The sequence below is a fragment of the Ruditapes philippinarum genome, unplaced genomic scaffold (genome assembly GCF_026571515.1).
Source record: "Ruditapes philippinarum isolate M1 unplaced genomic scaffold, ASM2657151v2 ctg1239_1_1_1_1, whole genome shotgun sequence".
NCBI lineage: Eukaryota > Metazoa > Mollusca > Bivalvia > Venerida > Veneridae > Ruditapes > Ruditapes philippinarum.
This window is the reverse complement of record NW_026866030.1, coordinates 489,677-509,524: the sequence shown is the minus strand read 5'-3', so window position 1 is coordinate 509,524 and position 19,848 is coordinate 489,677. Positions and strand designations below refer to the sequence as shown.

Here is a 19,848-nt window from a genome sequence, read left to right as displayed (position 1 = left end):
TTCAGTTACAAAAGTGTGAGTGATAAAAGCTTGTACTAACAACATTTTATGTACCTGTATGATTCTCACCGAATATATCTTATCCAATCTATGTTTTAGAATATTCCTATACTATTAAAAGACTTCAACAAGCATTAGATAGCTTCGATTATAATCCTTTTTTATTGTTTGTTATGTATGTAAATATGTTCTTATGTGACGAATTTCGTAATTGCTGTATATTTAATGATATTTAATCATACTAGGTAAAGTTATCAATATCATCCTTATCATAAACAACATATATTACTCTTGCTGTGGAGTTGAATAACATACCATCGACTTAATCAAATGGCGTGCTTTATTCCGAATATCTATATAATTGTATGACACTGAAGAATGCATCGTATTAAGATACTTTTATTGAACTGTATGTTAGTGTTGTATGCTCTTTCGAACCATATACGATTTCGTATTTTCTTCATAGCTCTTAATAAAGGCTTTTTCTTCAAATTAAACGTCCTAAATAGTTGAGCTTTTTTTTCAATACCATTGAAAAAACGACAATAATAATGCGTATAATTATACTTATTTCTATTCTTTAAATATACAGATGATTATCAATTTAAAGAAAAAGTTTTTACGACTATTGGAATCATATTTTCCTTTTTTGTTCAATCTCAAATTACGATTTTAGCTATCTTGTCTCATTACACAGACATAAAGGACAAATGAGCCATTGGCTTACTGTTAAAATACAAACAAATATGATACAAATAGTTACTTCTTCACTAGCTAGGACCTTTTAACCGTAATAAATAAAATTCCCAAAGGTCATCAGAAAATCACTCGCTCAATAAAATTCTGAAATTCTTGCAAAGTGGGGAGGTATTAAGATTGGCATGTTTGATGAGATCTTAAGTTGAGAAACTTAACTTAAAGCGTAGCTGTAAATTGTCCCTCGTTTTATGGCAAAGACATGAAGCGGTAGGGACTCTAAATTGTCTCAGAAAAAAACAATTTCTTGTTTGGCAGAAGAATTTGTAAATTGATTTCTTGTTCTCTTACACGAATTACTCATGAATTACATGTCAGTATTTTACCGATGTGAAAGGTTATATTGTAATTATTGATATGATCTTGCAATTATTAAGGTAACTTTTAAATAACCCAGATACTGTTTTAGAAGTACGATGAATTAATGCTGGTAGTAGCTGAATCTACCCATGTGACCAGTGCAGACTAAAAACAGCTGGAATGTTTTTGCGGTCTGAGCATAGTCTGTTCACTTTTCAGCAACTATTTATCCAGAAATTGTCTGAACAAAATGAATGGTTTTGTCTTGACTGAAAGAAGGAATAATCAATTTAAGATATTAAGCTTGGTTTGAGATAACATTATTAAATGCAAAAAGTGGCTACATAGCTATTTCAATTGTTAAGAGGTTTGGTAATCATTTCAATATACATGTACATTAACGGATTTCATTAAAGACAAGAAACTAATATGAAAAAGCATTAACATGAAATAGCAGTAGACTTTGACTTTATCATGTATCTAATATATGAGGATTTATATGAATAAAAAATGTTCACATCCAGAAAAATAATGTTTTCATTTTTATTATGGTATTGTACAAAACTATATGATCATATGATTAATAACTAGAATATTTAAATACAAATGTTTACTTAAAAGACATCTGTTTACTGGTTAACACATAGTCAGAAAAAGACACAGTAAATAAAGTCACACTATCGGAACAAATATACTAAAACGAGATTCCAACCAATATATTGCATAAAAACAAAGGTATTAAGATCACCACTAATTATCCCTTCTAGAAATGGCCTTATATTGCGTAAAACCGCATTAATTATTAACGCACTCACCATATTAGACCGTCTTTTATATACGTTGCTCAAAGCCATAACATCTTACGCCTTATCAAACCGGTATATTCCATTGCTGCAGTAGAATTGAACGTTTTGGTTATTTGTTAAACAATGATCAAGTGTTTTAGAATATTGGACAGATATTAATTTAAGTTATATTTCGATTTAATATGTCAGGAAGTTTAGTCGTAGTCACAAATACAAATATAACATCTAATCAGAATTTTCAAGCTATTTAGATACAATGCAATTGCGAAGTTTAATTTATAACCTAGACTTTGTTTTCTTGTTACATTCTTCCCAAAATCTCTCCAGAAATGAAAAAGAAACTGTGCAAGATATATCATTTTAAATTATTTTACTCTTAAACTAAATGTCAAATTCAGGCTAATATATATTAATGAAACTATCGTTTACGTGATATTGCATCATAATAGTTAAATTTTAATGTGGAAAAGCGGTTCGAGCCGTCCGCTTTTCAATAATTCCCACTCTGTCCTTATCAGTGCTATGCTGCCCAAATATCATTTATCACCTTCTAACATACTTTTATATTCCATTTAAAATTCCCTGTCTTCATACTAAATGCGAGGCATTTATCAGATTAATAACTATGTTATTTTAAACATTTTATGTCGCCTTTTACATGCCAACCAGTTTGTATTGGTTTTCTGAATAATTCCCATTCTTTTATTAAAATCGCAACAAATTTACATTTCGCCTCCTGATAAATAAAATAAATTTTCAATGTACAACATTATAATATTTCCTATTCAATTTATTTTAAATATTTAGTACAGAATATTTGCATTAAATTTGAATCTAGCTAAATATTCATGTTTATAGTGGGAAAATATTATTTGTTGTTGTACAGGGCAAATAATACAAAGTTAGAATTATAATATTTTCTGTTGTATTAAAGAAACAATGGGTGATATATTTGAAAGCGTTTCTAGTAGGGAAGTAGATATGCCATTTACGGACAAAATGCCGTATCTGAATGCAATGCATTATATGGCATTTTCATACGAGTATAAATGGATTGTATATGCATCAACTGAAGCGGTTTTTGTATTGAAATACTGAATGACTGTTTATTCTTCACATCTAGTGTTCTCCCATGGGTAAACGAAAGTCTTGTTCATTCATAAAATTCTAGATATGTTGGAGAGATGTCGCGAGTTACAAAATTCTTGTCAGTTCCTAAAATGCTAGATATTTTGAAGAGATGTGTACAATTGGAAAATGGGTCTGTTTTTAGTCAGAAATAAACTTGAAATATTTAATGTATTGTGTGAAAAAAAAAAGAAATTCGTTAAGAGTAAGTTTGTTCTCCATTATGACAGTAAATACTTTAAAAGTAACGACGATTATACTGTTTTTTGTTCCTTGTTTTTTTCGACAGACATACAATAGCTTAAATCTTATAGACAAATACTTACTTTTTCCCGAGTAAACATGAGCTCTTTTAATATTGCAGGTCGGCGTTTCATTAATCAAACAAATTTATTAAATAAAATCAAAAATGTTTAATTATTTAATGTCTTGTTTGTGATTTGCCTAAAATCAATAATCATTAATTGTCTTGTTTATGATTTGCCTAAAACATACATCAGTACGATTCCGAGAACTTCAAGACAAGGCTTCGTAGATAAAAGAAAGCGCTTGGATACTTGGATATTTGTCACAATTACTCAAAATGTCACTGAAATGACTCATTGATAAGCATCGAGGAGACAATGTGACACTATTCCCTAAAATGATAAAATGACTGTCTCCTGTTGCCCAAACGCATTCCAATTTTAAACCAATATTCATTAAATGTGACAAAAAAAGTTCAAACAGTAGTTTTTTGTCATTTGCCCAAATTATTACAAATAGAAATGTCTGAAAATGCATAAGTATCCCAAGATCTTGCAGGGCAGCCTTCGTTGATTATTAAAAGGCGCTTTGATATTTGCCACAATTACTCAAGATGTCATTTCAATGTCTTATTTATTAGCCTCGAGGAGACAGAGAGACACAGTCCCACTAAAATGATGGGATGATTGTTTCCTTTTGCCATCTTAAGATCGATAGATTGAATATTTAGCGCATTGCTTACGAAAACGATAAAAACTATCCGACATTTTTTCATTCGAAGAATCTCTATCAGAAAAGCAAAAAAAGAAGTGAAATATTGGAAATAATATCAAAATGTTATGATAATCTGTCCTAGAAAAGAAATTTCTACACGCATTTTTATTGTTATTATGAGACGCACGTGTTTGATTTTTAAACTTGATTGAACTCTTAACCTGTTGATTTTTACTAAGACTTACCATAGTTTCAAGTTGTCACTATTAATCAATTCAATAGTTATGGCTTATAAGGCTTATCGATACAGAAACCCACATAAATTAAGCTACCAATATTATAGAGCCTGGATAGACTGCAAGAAGGAAAACTACATGGGTGTGCCGGTTGGCCTGGCTTTATAGTATAGTCCCTTTTTTCTCACAATCTAACAATTTTGATTATCAGGAAGTCAATTAATAACCAGTTTTTGAAAATAATGTTTTAAAAACGTTTTATGAAATGAAACACTATACATATTCTTTAAGTAATAGATTTCCTCTCCAAATTTAGTAATTAAACACATTAACATTAAGTAATCCGAAAGTTATGATGGAGCGTGGAGCAAATTCTCATCTAATTAAAGAAGATGTAACTTAGTAAATGACGTTAAAATGTCAAACGGTTACATTCAAGGGTTACAGACAAGTAAGCCGATTTCTTTTCTGGACAAGATATATGACATGTTTTTTTTCTACTCTCTAAGAAAAAGATAATCACGTATAGACATATTCTCATGGGTCGTCCTAAGTCTATTAATTTCTTGGTATGTTGCATACTGATTAACACTAATATCCTTGAGAAACTCTTGGCACAGAGATTTTGTACAATTTAAACCGTATTGGTAAAATATGATTAAAATTAGCACGATAAAATGAGAAAGACAGCAAACAGAAAAAAATGATCGAAAATTCAATGCGAAATAAAGAGTTTCAATATTTTCTCCTGGTTTTGTTACTTTACATTATATATTATGTAATATGCGTCTGATTTCAAGTTAAAGTGACTCTATCGAATGATACTGACTTGTTTCACTATAAATTTTAAGCACAAAAAAGAAACCTCGGTTATCCTTCGACGAAAAACTCCTTTAATGAAAAACAATTTTGCATTTCATTGTAAACACAATTGTTTCATTGAAAACATGACTCTGATTCTGATATGAAATACATGTTTAAGTTTAAAGTCGTTACTTTACTAGACTTTAAAATATATGGTAATGTAATATTGATAAAAGTTAAAGTATATTAATTTTTTAAAAAAATGACTTGTTAACAAAGGTATTAAACAAGATTCCCAACTTTAGTTAACAGCATCCATGTTTTAGAAATATAACCAGGCATCTTAGTTTGAGACATGGACTATTTCAACTTTGAAATACTAGTCCATTGCACATTTAAATGGTAGTCAATCAGTTGCCTGAAAAAGGACCATGATCTTATAGATGACTCTTGTATCAGTGCAAAAACTTTACAATCTGATCAGATGGCCTCATATTACGAGATGCTCTTTCTATTACTTAACCAGCTCTGGTGTAGACGTGTTGTACTCCTCCATTGTCCTCTTACTTTTAGTATATACGTCTTCTTAAGTATAAGGTGACTATTAAAAATCTGGAAACAAAGTGATACCTCGAAAACATTAATCACAACAAAATCATATGAAAATTGCAGACTCGGTTTAATTGAGTCTGTACATGAGGGATAATGAACAAGTGCATCATCTCTCACGTCCCTTAGCACCGGCTTAAGCGGTACTCAATTCTCAACATTTAATAGTGCTGGCATCAATGACTTTTAAACAATAAACATAAGTAAACCTATGCATACACAAGCTTGAAACTTCCAAACGTTCTTGATTAATTAGGCGTTGATTTAATAGAACGGAAGAATTATTTTTAATTCTTTAAATCTAGTCTACCCCTTAAACCAACCGAATAAGATCGGCTATGACAAGAATGAAGTACATGTATCATTTAGTCTATTGAACTGTGTGAGGCAGGCTACCGGAACTCAGTGCATCAGTTAAGACTCGGAAATAAAGATTTATTTGCTACCACTATGTTTAACACTACAAATTTAAAAGCTACAAATGACCACGGCGTTAAGAGGTTTTAACTTTGTCACCCCGTAAAATCAAATGCCTTTGCCACGCAACTATACCTGTTTATTAGATTCATTTACTGGTTTATCGTCTCGTTCATATCGTGACAAAAATGTTATACATGAAGTCGCTGCACAGGAGATGAATACGAGAGTACACATGATGTCGATTTAATTGAATATTTGCATGATTTTGCTAAACTGCCTCTATACAAACTTAGCTGTTGGCATTTCCTAATTTTCTAAAAACCACTGGAATCATAATGAGTTTTTGCTCAAATTATTTGAGATCTTGCGATCTTGTTTATTTATTGCATTAAATGAATTCAAGTAATTTCATACTTCAGTATTGATTGTGCATTCAGTACCCTTTTTAATTTCTTGAACTTCTATGACTTTGTGCTTCATGACTTTTAAAGGTTTTGTTATTTTTGTGATTTTGTAGACTTAAGATCTTATATTGAACTTCATTACAACTATATATCTTTGTTTTTATGGCTTATATCACGCCTTTGCATTTTTGAACTGTTCGATCTTTTCGTACCATTGAAACGGTTTTTTGTTGTTGGTGTTGTTGTTGTTGGTTTTTTTGTGGTTGTTGGTAGTGGTGGTGGTGTTTGCTTTATATTTTCTTTAACAATTATTTTGATCTATTCGGGAAAAACAATGTTTTACAGAATAACGTATACTTAAACTAACGCTATGTTTAATATCTTATTATTCTTCTTCTAGGAAGCAAGTTTCGCCTATCCGGCCGTATTTTGTTGATGAGTGGCAAGACTGGTAAGGTAATCAATTGGAAGGGCGTCCCGGACGGTCGCGAGTCGTACTACTCTCCTCAAGTCTACACAGGGCTGGACGGTTCCCAGATGGTATTGTTTGGCACAGGCGGAGAGACACACGGTGGATCTCTGTGGGTCATTAAACTAGATGATTTAATCAAAGGCGATATTGATAAGGTAAGAGGTTTACTAATATTGTTAGAAATTGTTGCCCAATCCATTTGTTTTTGTTTTTATGTTTCTATTTTATGTGTATGTTTGGTTTAAACACATTTATTTAAGCTCGATTGCGAAACAAGTTCTTGCAACTTATATTAATCACTCTCGAGTCCGCTTCCTGGAAACAGCCAGTACTGGTATCATATAAAGAAACATGAAGAAACATGGTCGTTACCCGAGTAGGGCTAGAACCCATTATCTCTGGGTTAAGGTTTCAGGTTTCACGTAACCAAGAGGTATTATCACTAAACAGATTAATATGTCAAGTTGGTGATATTCTTTGGAATAAAAAAAGAAAACTGCATACAAATGCTATGAGAACAGTAATTTGTTGTTGACATGATATGGATATAGAAGCTTAGTCAATAAACGACATGGTAGAAAATGCGATAGGTTGTATGACTGGGTAAACATGCTGCATGACACCACCATTCAGGAGGTCCTTAGATTGTTAAGACGCTAAATTGCCCCTTTAGTCCACATATGGTTATGAATGACAAACTACTTACATGTCAACTTATTGTGTCCAAAGTGATATTTGCAGTGTATGTATGTTTGTAGTTTATGATTGCTATAAACATTAAATCCTACATAGTAAAATTTAATGCAATACAAAATTATATGGTTAAATATGCTGAATTAATAACACTTTCTTATTTGCTGTTGAATTCTGTAACATAAAAATTGGAAATCTTTTTTGATAATTATTAATGTTCTATAATAGAAATGTGGTAAAGAAGGAAAAGAAAAAGTACAGCCGTCGTGAAATTTAACTAAATCTTTGTTTAATTTACACAATTTCTCTTAAAACATCAAAGAAAAACAGAACAAAAAACATCGTCCTCCTTTTATCAATAAACTTTCAACATGCAATTTTGCAATTTGAAGCTCCATAAGAAAGGCAAGAAAGTCATGAGATGCATAGAATTTTATACTCTCAAAAAAGCGAAATAATATTATCTGCGGATGTTTCTGCACTTTTAAATTACCATTGTTTATATTAGATATTAAATTCTCCTTACCTGGGTGTCAGAGAACATGGATAAAAGCAAACATTTATCACTGGCGTCCATGAACAGGTTAAATAAAACCAAGTCTGTAACAGCTTCAATTTTTCCATGTTTCAAGACCTTTAACATTTTCTGCGTCAATACTTCCATCAGTTATTTGGCGTATTTGCATGGATGCAAAACTCTGCTAGCTGATAAGTGTATTTGTCCTCATAAAAAACAATTACTTTATGTAGTATGACAATGCATTTTGTTTGACGTTGATAATTCTGTTTTATGTCGTTCAATGATTTCAATTTCTTTCCAGATAAAAAACAATTTTCAAAAATGATGCATTTGATTACACTTAATGTTTTGTTTCAATTTTAAAAGGCAAATAAACCCTCTGGAATAAAACTGTTTTTCTCTTTTAAACGAAAAGTTAAATGTTTTAATATTGTTCCATAATAGATAAAAAGGAGGTTAGAGGTTTGTCACCTGAAAATAGTGGCACTTTTCTGCCAAAAAGTTGAAATAGATAGTTTTGCTATATTGCTCATATTTTTTATAAGCTATTACAAAGCGCCTAAAAAAACTTCTTGGAAATACAAGTAACAGCATTTTGGGATTGATATGCCTTTAAAGTAAAGCAGTAATTTACGGATCAGTTTTCCGTTGCCATTTATCTACAGAATGGTTCAAGCATCAAATGCAGCATCTACAAATTATGTGGCCCAAAATATTAACTGTAATTTAATCAATTCATTATTTTAGCTTTGTTAATATGTAAGGCCATGAAATAAATAAAAACAAATGAATATAAACAATATGAATATGAAAATTGTAAAGCCCGAAACGAATCACAGTAAAATCATCCTAAAAAAATTATCATACAAGACTTAAAAAAAATATTAGGGAAAAAGAACCATCATTACAAATAATTAGAAAAACATAATCTACAGAAGCACTACACTAATTTAAATAAACAAATTATTTTCATGTCAGTTTAAAAAAAATGTAAATAGTTTAGCGATTACGTAAAGTTACACAAATATCTCTCATGTTGGGGAAAATTCGGACAAATGCTGTATGAACAAAACTTTCTCATATCATTTCACATATAACAATTTGTCATATAATATTTTCTGTATAGTTTCCCCTTTAATGTTCAATTAATTGATTTTTTCCAGGCAATGGCATTATTTACGGACAAATTTAAAGGAGTAATGACGCCACCAGCTTTAGTTGACGTCACCGGTGACGGTGTCGAGGACATTATTGTTCCAGTTTTTAACTCGTCTGTACTCGCGATTAATGGCGACACATTCAAAGTTATTTGGAAATATGCACAGCCTGGGTCGGAATCATACAGGTAAATATTTACATTTTGAATGAAACACTTTTATTTATACTTTCGGTCAAACTCTAATATTTTATAATCTTTGCATACATAATTATTTGAGCTGTATTTGCAATATATCTCTTCTTCAGCAAAGAAGAGAGTATGTCCAGATAAAATCATAGAAAACTTATCAGTTCGTGCTGTTCGTATGATACTCGTAAATGTGAATCAACATAGATCTCAAAACTGCCGGTTTTTAATGACAATATGTTTACTAATCATACTGTGATTACCTTTAGTATGCAAGAGTTTAAAACGTAACATATTTTCTCTGTGTGTAATCAAAAGGTGTTTATTTCACATATCATTTTTTTTCTTCTTCAAATATTAAATTTGAGCATAATGCATCTTTAACTTCAATACAAACGATAGACTTTAATGTATGATTATGAAGTTATTACTTTGAAACATGTACTTTAAATAACAGAAATATCAAAACAGCGCGCCTTTCGCACATCTTAACCATAGTCAAATTTTTTATTGCAGCTTTTTACAACAATTACTTTATAACAATGTTCTATATTTTCAGTACTCCTTCACCTGGATTTTATAACGACGACGATGTTCCTGATTTTCTCATTAAATTTGCACATGGACCAGGCTTTCCCGTATACTATCATTCAACAGTGAGCTTTTGTTATATATCAGTTGTGGGAGTTATTTTAGCGGCATCCGTGGTCGAGTGGTTAAGGTCTTTGACCACTTGCACTTCATCGATGAGGGTTTGAATCGTTAAGTGGAGTTTAGATTCTCTCATCTGGGAGAAGTATACTTCAAGCTTACGGAACGTCGTTGGTTCCATTAAGGTGTCCGTTCGTGCCTGAAATAATGTACGAAAGGGGCACGTGAGGTTTTCCCTCACCATTTGGTTTTGATTTTATTCATCAATGTTTACAAGCTAAGCATCGCCGTTCCTAAAGATTGGGCATATTTCGCAATTTATCATCTTTTAATATATAGAACAAATTAACCCCCTAGTTCACTGATCACAAGCATAAAATTCAGACACCCAGCCATTTGTCGTTTGGCAAAGTTGAAAGTTGTTTAACAAGGTTACTTTGTATATTTTCTCTCCGTCTGAAGAATGGTTTGAAAGTAAACATTTAGCAGACGACATTTGTAGCTGAAGACAATTTTCCCAGCATGCAAAGGGTTTAGCGTCGCTACCGCTCAAGAAATACTTTAATAATTTTATAACATAGGAACGTAACTAAATTAATCGAATGTTAACAAACTGTAGTTTGATAAATAAATTGAATAATAAGATCATGTAGGAAAAGCCCAATGCTTAAATTTGTGGATACTACAATGTCTTCGCGCAAAAAGGCAAGACAAATTGTAATAGATTATCATACGCTTTCTCAGAACATTATAAACAAGTATATTGCAGATAAGGTGATACATATAGACTTGAAGAACTGAAGCACTTGTTTCACTTGTTTCACAATTTAGTTCAAATAAATGTTTAATCGAATAACAGTGAAGCAACAATTGACAAAGCTATGCTATAAGTAATCTATCTTTTTATCTTCGAATAGACAACAGTCTTAGACGGTAAAACTGGTAAGCCACTCATTGATCCACCAATTAGAGACACTGTCGGGGCCCAAGCTTCTCCGATCACAATAAGTATGGAAGGTCGAGGGAACGATGTCTTTCTGTATTGGGTGGCAGACTGCTTAGACCACGAGGGCCAAGGCGGGGAATTCACATTTGTAGAGGGTTTGTACACATTTGTCGCTATGTATTTTCTTTATATTCTTTTGCAAATTTGCAGAAATCATGCTAAGTTGAAAAAAAATTGTTATTAGTTGCGAATAATTTTCGTAGGACTGCACCATTCTATAGACATAGTGACCAACTTTGGGGAATATTTCATTCCAATCAAAATAGCAGATTCTTTATCTTTTTTGAAATAGGTTGTAAGCGATTAGCAAACAAAACCATTTTTTATAAATACATTTAATTGTATAATGAACATGTAGAATTTTCGTTTTAGGGACAAATGTGCACGAGCAAAGTCGTTCTGATTTTTGTCGTTTGAGATTTAAAACCAATGGTTACAGTAAAATATATGCAATCAGCCAAAATATACCGCCACCCGGATCAACTGTTTACTACTCAGGTAATATAGTCATCATTTAGTAAGTTAGCACACCAATGTCTAAGACTATTTGAGCCGCGCCGTGACAAAACCAACATAGTGAGTTTGCGACCAGCATGGATCCAGACTAGCCTGGAGCCTGCGCGAATGCGCAGGGTGGTCTGGATCAATGCTGGTCGCAAACTCACTATCTGGATTTTGTCATGGCGCGACTCATTTTATATTTACAGTACCTCTAACAATCATTCCAATTATGTGGGAGAATCTTCTTTGCCAAAGTTTACTTAGTCTTGTTTCCGAGTGATCTCCCTTTTCCCCAAAGCTGTAGATGTCAAGTGCCGTATGCCAGCACTAAAAAAACTTCCCCATCACTTTTTTCAGTGTTGTTTTATTTTTATGGTGATTTCAGCACAATAAGTGTCAAAGATTGTGTGTTGGAGGGCAGGCGTGGGGGTGGAGGCGGTGTGTGAGAGATGATGCACTTTTATAGCATCCCTCATCAAATCGATTAAGCACTGCTTGTAATTTAGTTGTGTTTTTTTTGTATCCTCCGGGGAGGACATCCCTTTTCCAGATTGTTGCATCTTGTCTATATTAGTACTCTTAAAATTCGTCTACCGTGTTATATAACTGAAACATTTAATTAACAATCAATTTGAGAACTATGTTCTTTTCATTTCAAATTTGTTGCACTGTTTATAAGTTTCATAATGTTTAAACAACGGAGAGGATGTCAGCTGCTTTGCTTGTCACCTGAAGAAAGATGGATAAGTCATAAATATATAAAATGTAAACAAATTAGTATTTTGACTTCCATACAAAAAACTGATGCACTATAACTGTACTAATTGCCAAAAAAGCTACAGATGAAAAAGATGGTTCAGGTAATTGGCCAAGGATTACTTTTGGGATAGTATAAAAGAACACTAAAATTAAATAGCTTTAATTTGAGAAATGAAAATAAAAGCATTTTTCTGAGTAATAATGGGCCTTTAATAACGATATTAAATTCATTAAAACAAAGTATTGTATGATATGAGATATAGCTTGATACTATCTGAATACGTACCTGTCTTTTAATATCAATTGTAGAGGACCGTGTTGAAGTGGAGCATGCAAGTTGGATTAATACTACAAAGGAAGGTCTAGAATTCGTGATATCTCATCCGGAATATCTCGACGAATATCGAAGATTTTCCCATCCTGAATTCAGTGACAATGTAGGTATCTAAAATAAAGTTATATATGTTACATTTTCAACGAACGATTAGAAATTTCTGAATTTTATCACTTTTAAAAAAAGAGCATATTTATATTCTCTGTTTTATATGTTTTATTGAAAGAATAGAAAAATGATGAAAGAATGAAAAAGGGTAAAGCCTGTGGCTATTGCTTTAAGTTATGGCACTGGCTGTAAGATATGGCAATGGCTGTTAAATATGGTAATTGTTGTTACTAATGGCAATGGTTGTTACATATGGCAATGGTTGCTGCATTTGTCAATGGTTGTTACATAAGGCAATGGTTGTAACATATGGCAATGGTTGTTACATATGACAATAGTTGTTAAATATGGCAATGGTTGTAACATATGGCAATGGTTGTTACATATGGCAATGGTTGTAACATATGGCAATGGTTGTAACATATGGCAATGGTTGTTAAATATGGCAATGGTTGTTTCATATGAACATGGTTGTTACATATGACAGTTATGGTATAATATGACAATGGTTGTTACATATGGCAATGGTTGCTGCATTTGTCAATGGTTGTTACATATTGCAATGGTTGTAACATATGGCAATGGTTGTTACATATGACAATGGTTGTTAAATATGGCAATGGTTGTAACATATGGCAATGGTTGTAACATATGGCAATGGTTGTTACATATTGCAATGGTTGTAACATATGGCAAGGTTGTTAATTATGGCGATGGTTGTTACATATGGCATTAGCTTTTAGGAATGGCGATGACTAATCATTTGAAAGAAAGTGAAAGAAGTGGTATTAAAATAAAGGTTGTTTCTAATAGTTCAATTCTAATAAACTTTGTTTATATTTAAAAGTGGTAAGCAAAAGCAAAATTCTTCATTTTGATATTCTACTACTTCAGAACATAATTGACGATATGACACCAAAAGAAGAAGGAAGCGAATCTCTATTTGAGACCCCGTTATTTGATGATAATGAAAGAACTACTTACAAAAAAGGACCTTCGTCGGGTTTATTTAGACCCCAGTCTTCTTCTGTATTGAACTCAATGAAAAATAACGATTATCCGGATTATAACTACCGGGATCCGTATTATGATCAAGATCAGGTAAGGGGACGGCAAGGCACGGCATATAGCAGGACTAAACCGGGTTATAACGATTATGACTACGATAATTATTTTCAAAAAGCGCCACAGTATAAATATGGCGGCAGGACTAAATATAGAGGAAAATACCCGTCTAAAAATAGAAGTGAAAGGGTAAGACAAAGAAACGTAGCTAATAGTGGATACAGTTCAGTGAACACAGTAAAACCAATAGCAATGCGTGATACGCGGACTAATACAAACACTGGTGCTAAGGTAGAAAATAGTGCAACATCATTTATATCTAGGAGGACAAAGAAGCGTTCAAGTAAAAGGTTTTATACGTTACAACAGAGTAAAGACAAAAATAAAAGGCGAAGAAAGCGTCGCCATGTTGGTCCTCATGATGAAAAGGGGCTGCAAAGACTTTTATCAACCGGAAGCTTAGCACCTACATTATTGCCAAAAGATAATTATAATTATAACCATTCTGTAGATGTTGTGTTTGCCACATACTGGTTCTTTCCCGCCAAAACTAGAGCTATTTTACCAGACGACCAAAAGTGCATTGAGAGGAAAATGTCAGAAGAGACCATTAGATTCGATACAAAAAGTAAGTCTGTGTTGCATATTTTCTTGCTTTCGACTCCTTTGGGAGACAAATTCATATGTCACACTTTAGTCTCCGTTTAATTTGTGAAAAATGAATCATTAATGTTTACAAATCAAGCAGGAAAATGAAGTGTTGAAACGACTTTGAAAAAGCAAGCTTTGTTTCTCTTTGAAAAGCCTATTATTTTAATATCATTTTGCAGGTAAATATTTCGGAATGGACCACGATGCGTACGAACATACAATTACAGACGAATGTTTACAAAACAGTGACCACAACCTACCTGATGAGGGCACGTATGAAAGTCAGGACAAGTACGATCCCTTTAACGTCCATATGGGTCAAATGACGATTTACAGGTAATAATGGGTTCAAAATACAATAAAAAGATTTACACAGGTATCAAAAATGATGGGTCATTGGAGTTGAATTCCATTGGATTGGTATTGCGTTTATATTTTTCGGTTTTTAGCCATTTAGCTATTGTAATGCCAATTATTGCCTAGAAATTTTTTTTTTTTCATTTTTTTTATTGTTGTTTTGTTTTTGGGGGGGGGGTCATTTTGTTGTCCCAAAAAGTGACTCATCGCTAAATTACTTGAACAATATTTTTGATTATAAATGATTATATTATATATGACGTCAGGTACTGACATTAATGTATTTTAATGTCCGCAAAGGAACTGCAATATGCATAGAAAAAGAAATCAATGATGTTCCTTTACAGAATTAAATAACAAAACACGTTGAAGAACATACGTGTCTGTGAATAAATTAAGAAACCAAACCAAATAACACTTCTTTCGTTAATTCAAAGGAACTGCGCCGTTTGTTTCCACAGGTGGCAGTATCAGTGTTTGGACACCCAACCCGTTTGCCCCTGGACCCCTACTACAACCCTGAAAAAAAAATTAACACTCTAAGGCTTACTATAAGGTACCAAATACAAAACCACCGATGAAATTTAAAAAAAAAAATTTTCCACTATCAAAATTATAGTTATAGAAAGGTGTAAAGCCTACTATATGTTCATTTGCCAAACAATGTGGAACACGGGAAATCGTCGTTTCGGCGACTGAGGCGCATTCCGAAGGCATTTTGCTGCATCATTCATTTACATCAATAAAAAGAACTTGAATTACACAGCTTACTTAATTCAAGTTTAACGAATATCAATATTCTATCGACTTTTTTCTATTTCACGGTAATTTTTGACTTGTCGCTGCCATTTTGGATTCTGATACCTGTGTGTTATACGCGATCTGATTGGACGTCAAATTTGGCTCGTCCAATCAGAACGCGTATTTCAACCCAAGTATCAGACTGCAAAATGGCTACGACAATTCAAAAAATGCCGTGAAACAGAAAAAAATCTGAATGATAGTGATATTCGTTAGACTTGAATTAGATAAGCTGTGTAATTCTAGTTCTTTTTATTAATGTTAATGAATGATGCAGCGAAATCCTGCCGGAATGCGCCTCAGTCACCGAAACGACGATTTCCCGTGTTCCACATTGTTTGGCAAATGAACATATAGTAGGCTTTTCACCTTTCTATAACTATAATTTTGATAGTGGAAAAATTTATTTTTTTTAAATTTCATCGGTGGTTTTGTATTTGGTACCTTATAGTAAGCCTTAGAGTGTTACTTTTTTTTCAGGGTTGTAGTAGGGGTCCAGGGGCAGATAGGGGTGGGGTGTCCAAACACTGATACTGCCACCTGTGTTTGTTTCTACAAATATAGAACCAAATCTTCATTTCCTACTGTATGCGTCAAACAAATCTAAATTTAGATTCAGACGAATTGGAAAACGCAGCAGTACTTAAAACAGTTAAAAACGCGTTCCTGCCATGACAGATTACTCATATAGCTGTAAATAATTCGTTTATTCATTTGCTATTTGTAGAGCTTTCAATTATTGTCTGCAACACTGCAAACATTGCTATATATTATCTCTTATCAGATTACGTCTGACTTGCACGTGCAGTAACCAGACACAAATAGAAAAGGCGGGAAAACGATGTGGAAACATTCTTCCGTTTGATCAACAACAGTGGTACGCATATATGGGAAATAAGGCGGACAGTCATTGGGTACCAAGAGAAAAGAATTGATCAGAAATATTATTGTGTTGTTTTGAAGAATAAACATGTTGCTGGCGTCGAAAACAGAAAACATGCACGTAACATGTAACACGATCTCTGGAAGGCAATATTTGAAGAAGCACGCAATGTCATTTGAAAATAGACAAAAGATATTCCTGTATGAACTGCTTTTATGATTAAATAATGGATTCGACACATCTTAATGTAGATTTTACTTGAATCGAATTGTAAAATTGATGAAATTTAAAGAAAGGAATGACTCTGGATATAACAGAAAATGTTCACAGCTTTTTAGAATTAGTTTGACATCTTTTGACATTTATAAATACATATATGACATACTGAATTATTTTATCATTATTATAAGCAAATTATTTGACTTAATCAGTGAGATACAGTTTATATCACAGTTTATATCACGCAGTGTATATCACTCATTTTTTAAGTATTATCTGACATAGCTAATTTAAAAAACTTTCAAACATTGAAAGTCAGTTTCCCCTTGAGATATAAACCATATTCATGCTAAGCAAATAAATCATATGTATTATTTGTTTATACTTTTACATGAACCGTATAAAGAATTATATTAATTTATTATAGATATTGTTATGGTGACGTGTAAATTACGTCATCTGTTGGCTGTCGAAATGCTGTTTTTCACTTGTCTATTTAAAAGAATGGGGTTATTACATATTTTTGACGATATTGAATTCTCATGAACGAGTGAACAGCTTTTAAACATATTGTATAGTGGACGGGGAACAAGCAGAGTCTTATATAGGTTTTGCAGCTGTGTACGAGTCCAATATAAGCTTCTTAGCTTATGTATTTAATAACGATTTTTGGACTATGAAAATAAAAACAAAGCTATAGACGGAGTACATTACTGCTTTAATAATTATGGACACTTTGGACTCGGAAAATGAAATCGAGGCTAATTCTATGATTTGATACAATAATGATATATTGGAGATCAAATGTTGCAAACGCTGGACATTTATTGGTTGCATTTATCAGGTGTGAAATATTTGTTTCAAACCGTTTTAATTGAAAAAATAATATGATATTATGAATGAGTATATATTTTGCATGATGGCTCTTTTTTAAGTTGTCTGTTTCGGTCGTTTAATATCATGCAGGATTTTTTTTCTGAGATAAACTGGATTTCTTTATAAAGATTTTTTGTATTTTTCTTTTCAAAATACTTTTGATTATCTTTTATCAGTCTTGATATAAGATATTTAAATGATTTTCTAATTATCTGATTATTTTCGCTCCGGTTTTGTCATTATGTGTGATACATACATTTGTATTATCTATTTTTCAGAAATCCTCATATATTAACTACATTGTCACTTGACACCAATCTTCATTTATCTATCATATTTTCTAATAGATTGATTCATATATCATTTTGCGTGACAGCAGTATGGAGATTATCATACGTTACTAAGACATTCAATTTTCATATTGTCTCATATATTTTCTCATATATTTTCTCATATAAATTAATGTCCGACAACATCAAGAAGATAATTACAATTCCTGTCTCCGTTTAAGTTTATACAGCATCTATTTTAGTATGACCTTGTTGGAAGCTATATGCTTATTCAAACACTTTAAGATTCGATGCCGGAACAACCAGTACTAAGCAACGACTGTTTTGCATATGGAAACAACGGCTTGTCCCTGACATTGTTTGAAACTACTCGGTAAACAATTCGTAAATTAAAAGTCCGACGCGTTGACCACTCGGCCAGGCCGCCACTTGTCTTCGATTTAAGTGGTGTACAACAATTTGTTAATCAAAATACTTTTTACTAAAAAAATACTTACATTACACATATTATTGATTCTAATATTCCATTTTCATCAGACTTCTGATATGGTCACTTTTATCAGCGAATGCTTTAGTTTACAGTATTATCTTTTTTCTTCATTAATTTTAGTCGTCACAAATCAACATTATCTTTACTTTCATATATATTTATTATTACCATTTACATATACGTTTCCATGACAACTTGATATCATACATGAGCGTAAAATGTGTAAAATGTGAGTATTTCTTTTACAACATATATTGATTATTTTTATGTGTAAACTTGCCTATGACATATTGTGTTATCGTCCATCCAAATCATTAAAAGCTATATTATATTTTACCTCTTGTTTATTGTCTATATACCTTTGCTATAGTTAAATGCTCTTGCCGCTAAATGCGCCCACTGCGCTAAATGTCGCAACCGCCGCTAAATATCGCAAAATCTTCTACCGTTAAATGTCACAATGTTAATGTGAAATGTCGCTCGATTTTTCCTTATCGTTCAATGTTGCAACAAGCTTTAAAGGTCGCAGGGATTTATATTCAAAGTTAGCCAATGGCATTAAATTACATTAATACCTATGTTACTATATATAATAACAACGTTTAGGGTATTTTAAGGCCATTGTGGCGAGATTACGTCGCCGCCTTGCTTCTCGGCATTTCTAAGTACATTTTTCTCACAGTTGGTTTTCTTGACTCTTGTTTGGCTCATCTGGAGGTATTCAGCGCTTTAATTACTTTTATACTGTATTTTTTTCTTCAGAATATGGGACATATAGTGTTACAGAACAATCAAACATAGTTTTGTTTTATTGTAAACAAGATGTTTTATTGTTGACTAAGAGTAAAAGCCTACGAGTGATATTAAAGTATTTAATTACCTCTGAAACACTTTTGGCAAAAATATCACCCAATTTTAGATATTTTTCAATTAGCTTCCAATCTTTTTCCCAACATTATTATATCTGAAAACACAACTTCTATCTAAAAAATCAATAAAATAATTTCACCATCATGACATATTACCTTCACGATGATTATTTTAGTTGCTTTAAGCACAAACATGTGGTTTGTTTCACATATACGATTTCTAAACACGGACTTCTATTTACCTAGTGATGTGAAAATGGTCACATGCATTCAAATTGAGAAGCGTATTGACAACATCTACCCACTATATTAGTGCATGACATATTAAAAACAACCCTTCGATAATTACATCTTCTTTATGAACACTCATGTATTGACTTTTGCAGTATATGTTTCTCTAAGATACTAACATTATATTTTGCGAGGAGATTAAACAGTCTGTTCTCGTTAAGATTTTAATAAACTGTCGAGAGTTGTCAATACATTTGTTTTTTTAAAAGGGAGTTCCTTTTAATTTACAATATAAAATTCTTTT

General features: G+C 32.2%; 1 protein-coding gene across 1 annotated transcript in view; it reads left to right on the top strand.

The window, feature by feature from the left end:
- Positions 1-18,780, top strand: part of LOC132731044 (uncharacterized) — a 38,689-nt gene extending 19,909 nt beyond the window's left edge. Inside the window, exons 5-13 of the mRNA XM_060717143.1 lie at positions 6,824-7,050; positions 9,272-9,453; positions 10,013-10,109; positions 11,022-11,205; positions 11,483-11,608; positions 12,680-12,807; positions 13,707-14,505; positions 14,708-14,864; positions 16,471-18,780. Coding sequence (XP_060573126.1) covers positions 6,824-7,050; positions 9,272-9,453; positions 10,013-10,109; positions 11,022-11,205; positions 11,483-11,608; positions 12,680-12,807; positions 13,707-14,505; positions 14,708-14,864; positions 16,471-16,621 — 2,051 coding nt within the window. The 3' untranslated portion in view covers positions 16,622-18,780. The remainder of the gene's footprint in view (positions 1-6,823; positions 7,051-9,271; positions 9,454-10,012; positions 10,110-11,021; positions 11,206-11,482; positions 11,609-12,679; positions 12,808-13,706; positions 14,506-14,707; positions 14,865-16,470) is intronic.
- The last annotated feature ends 1,068 nt before the right edge of the window (positions 18,781-19,848 follow it).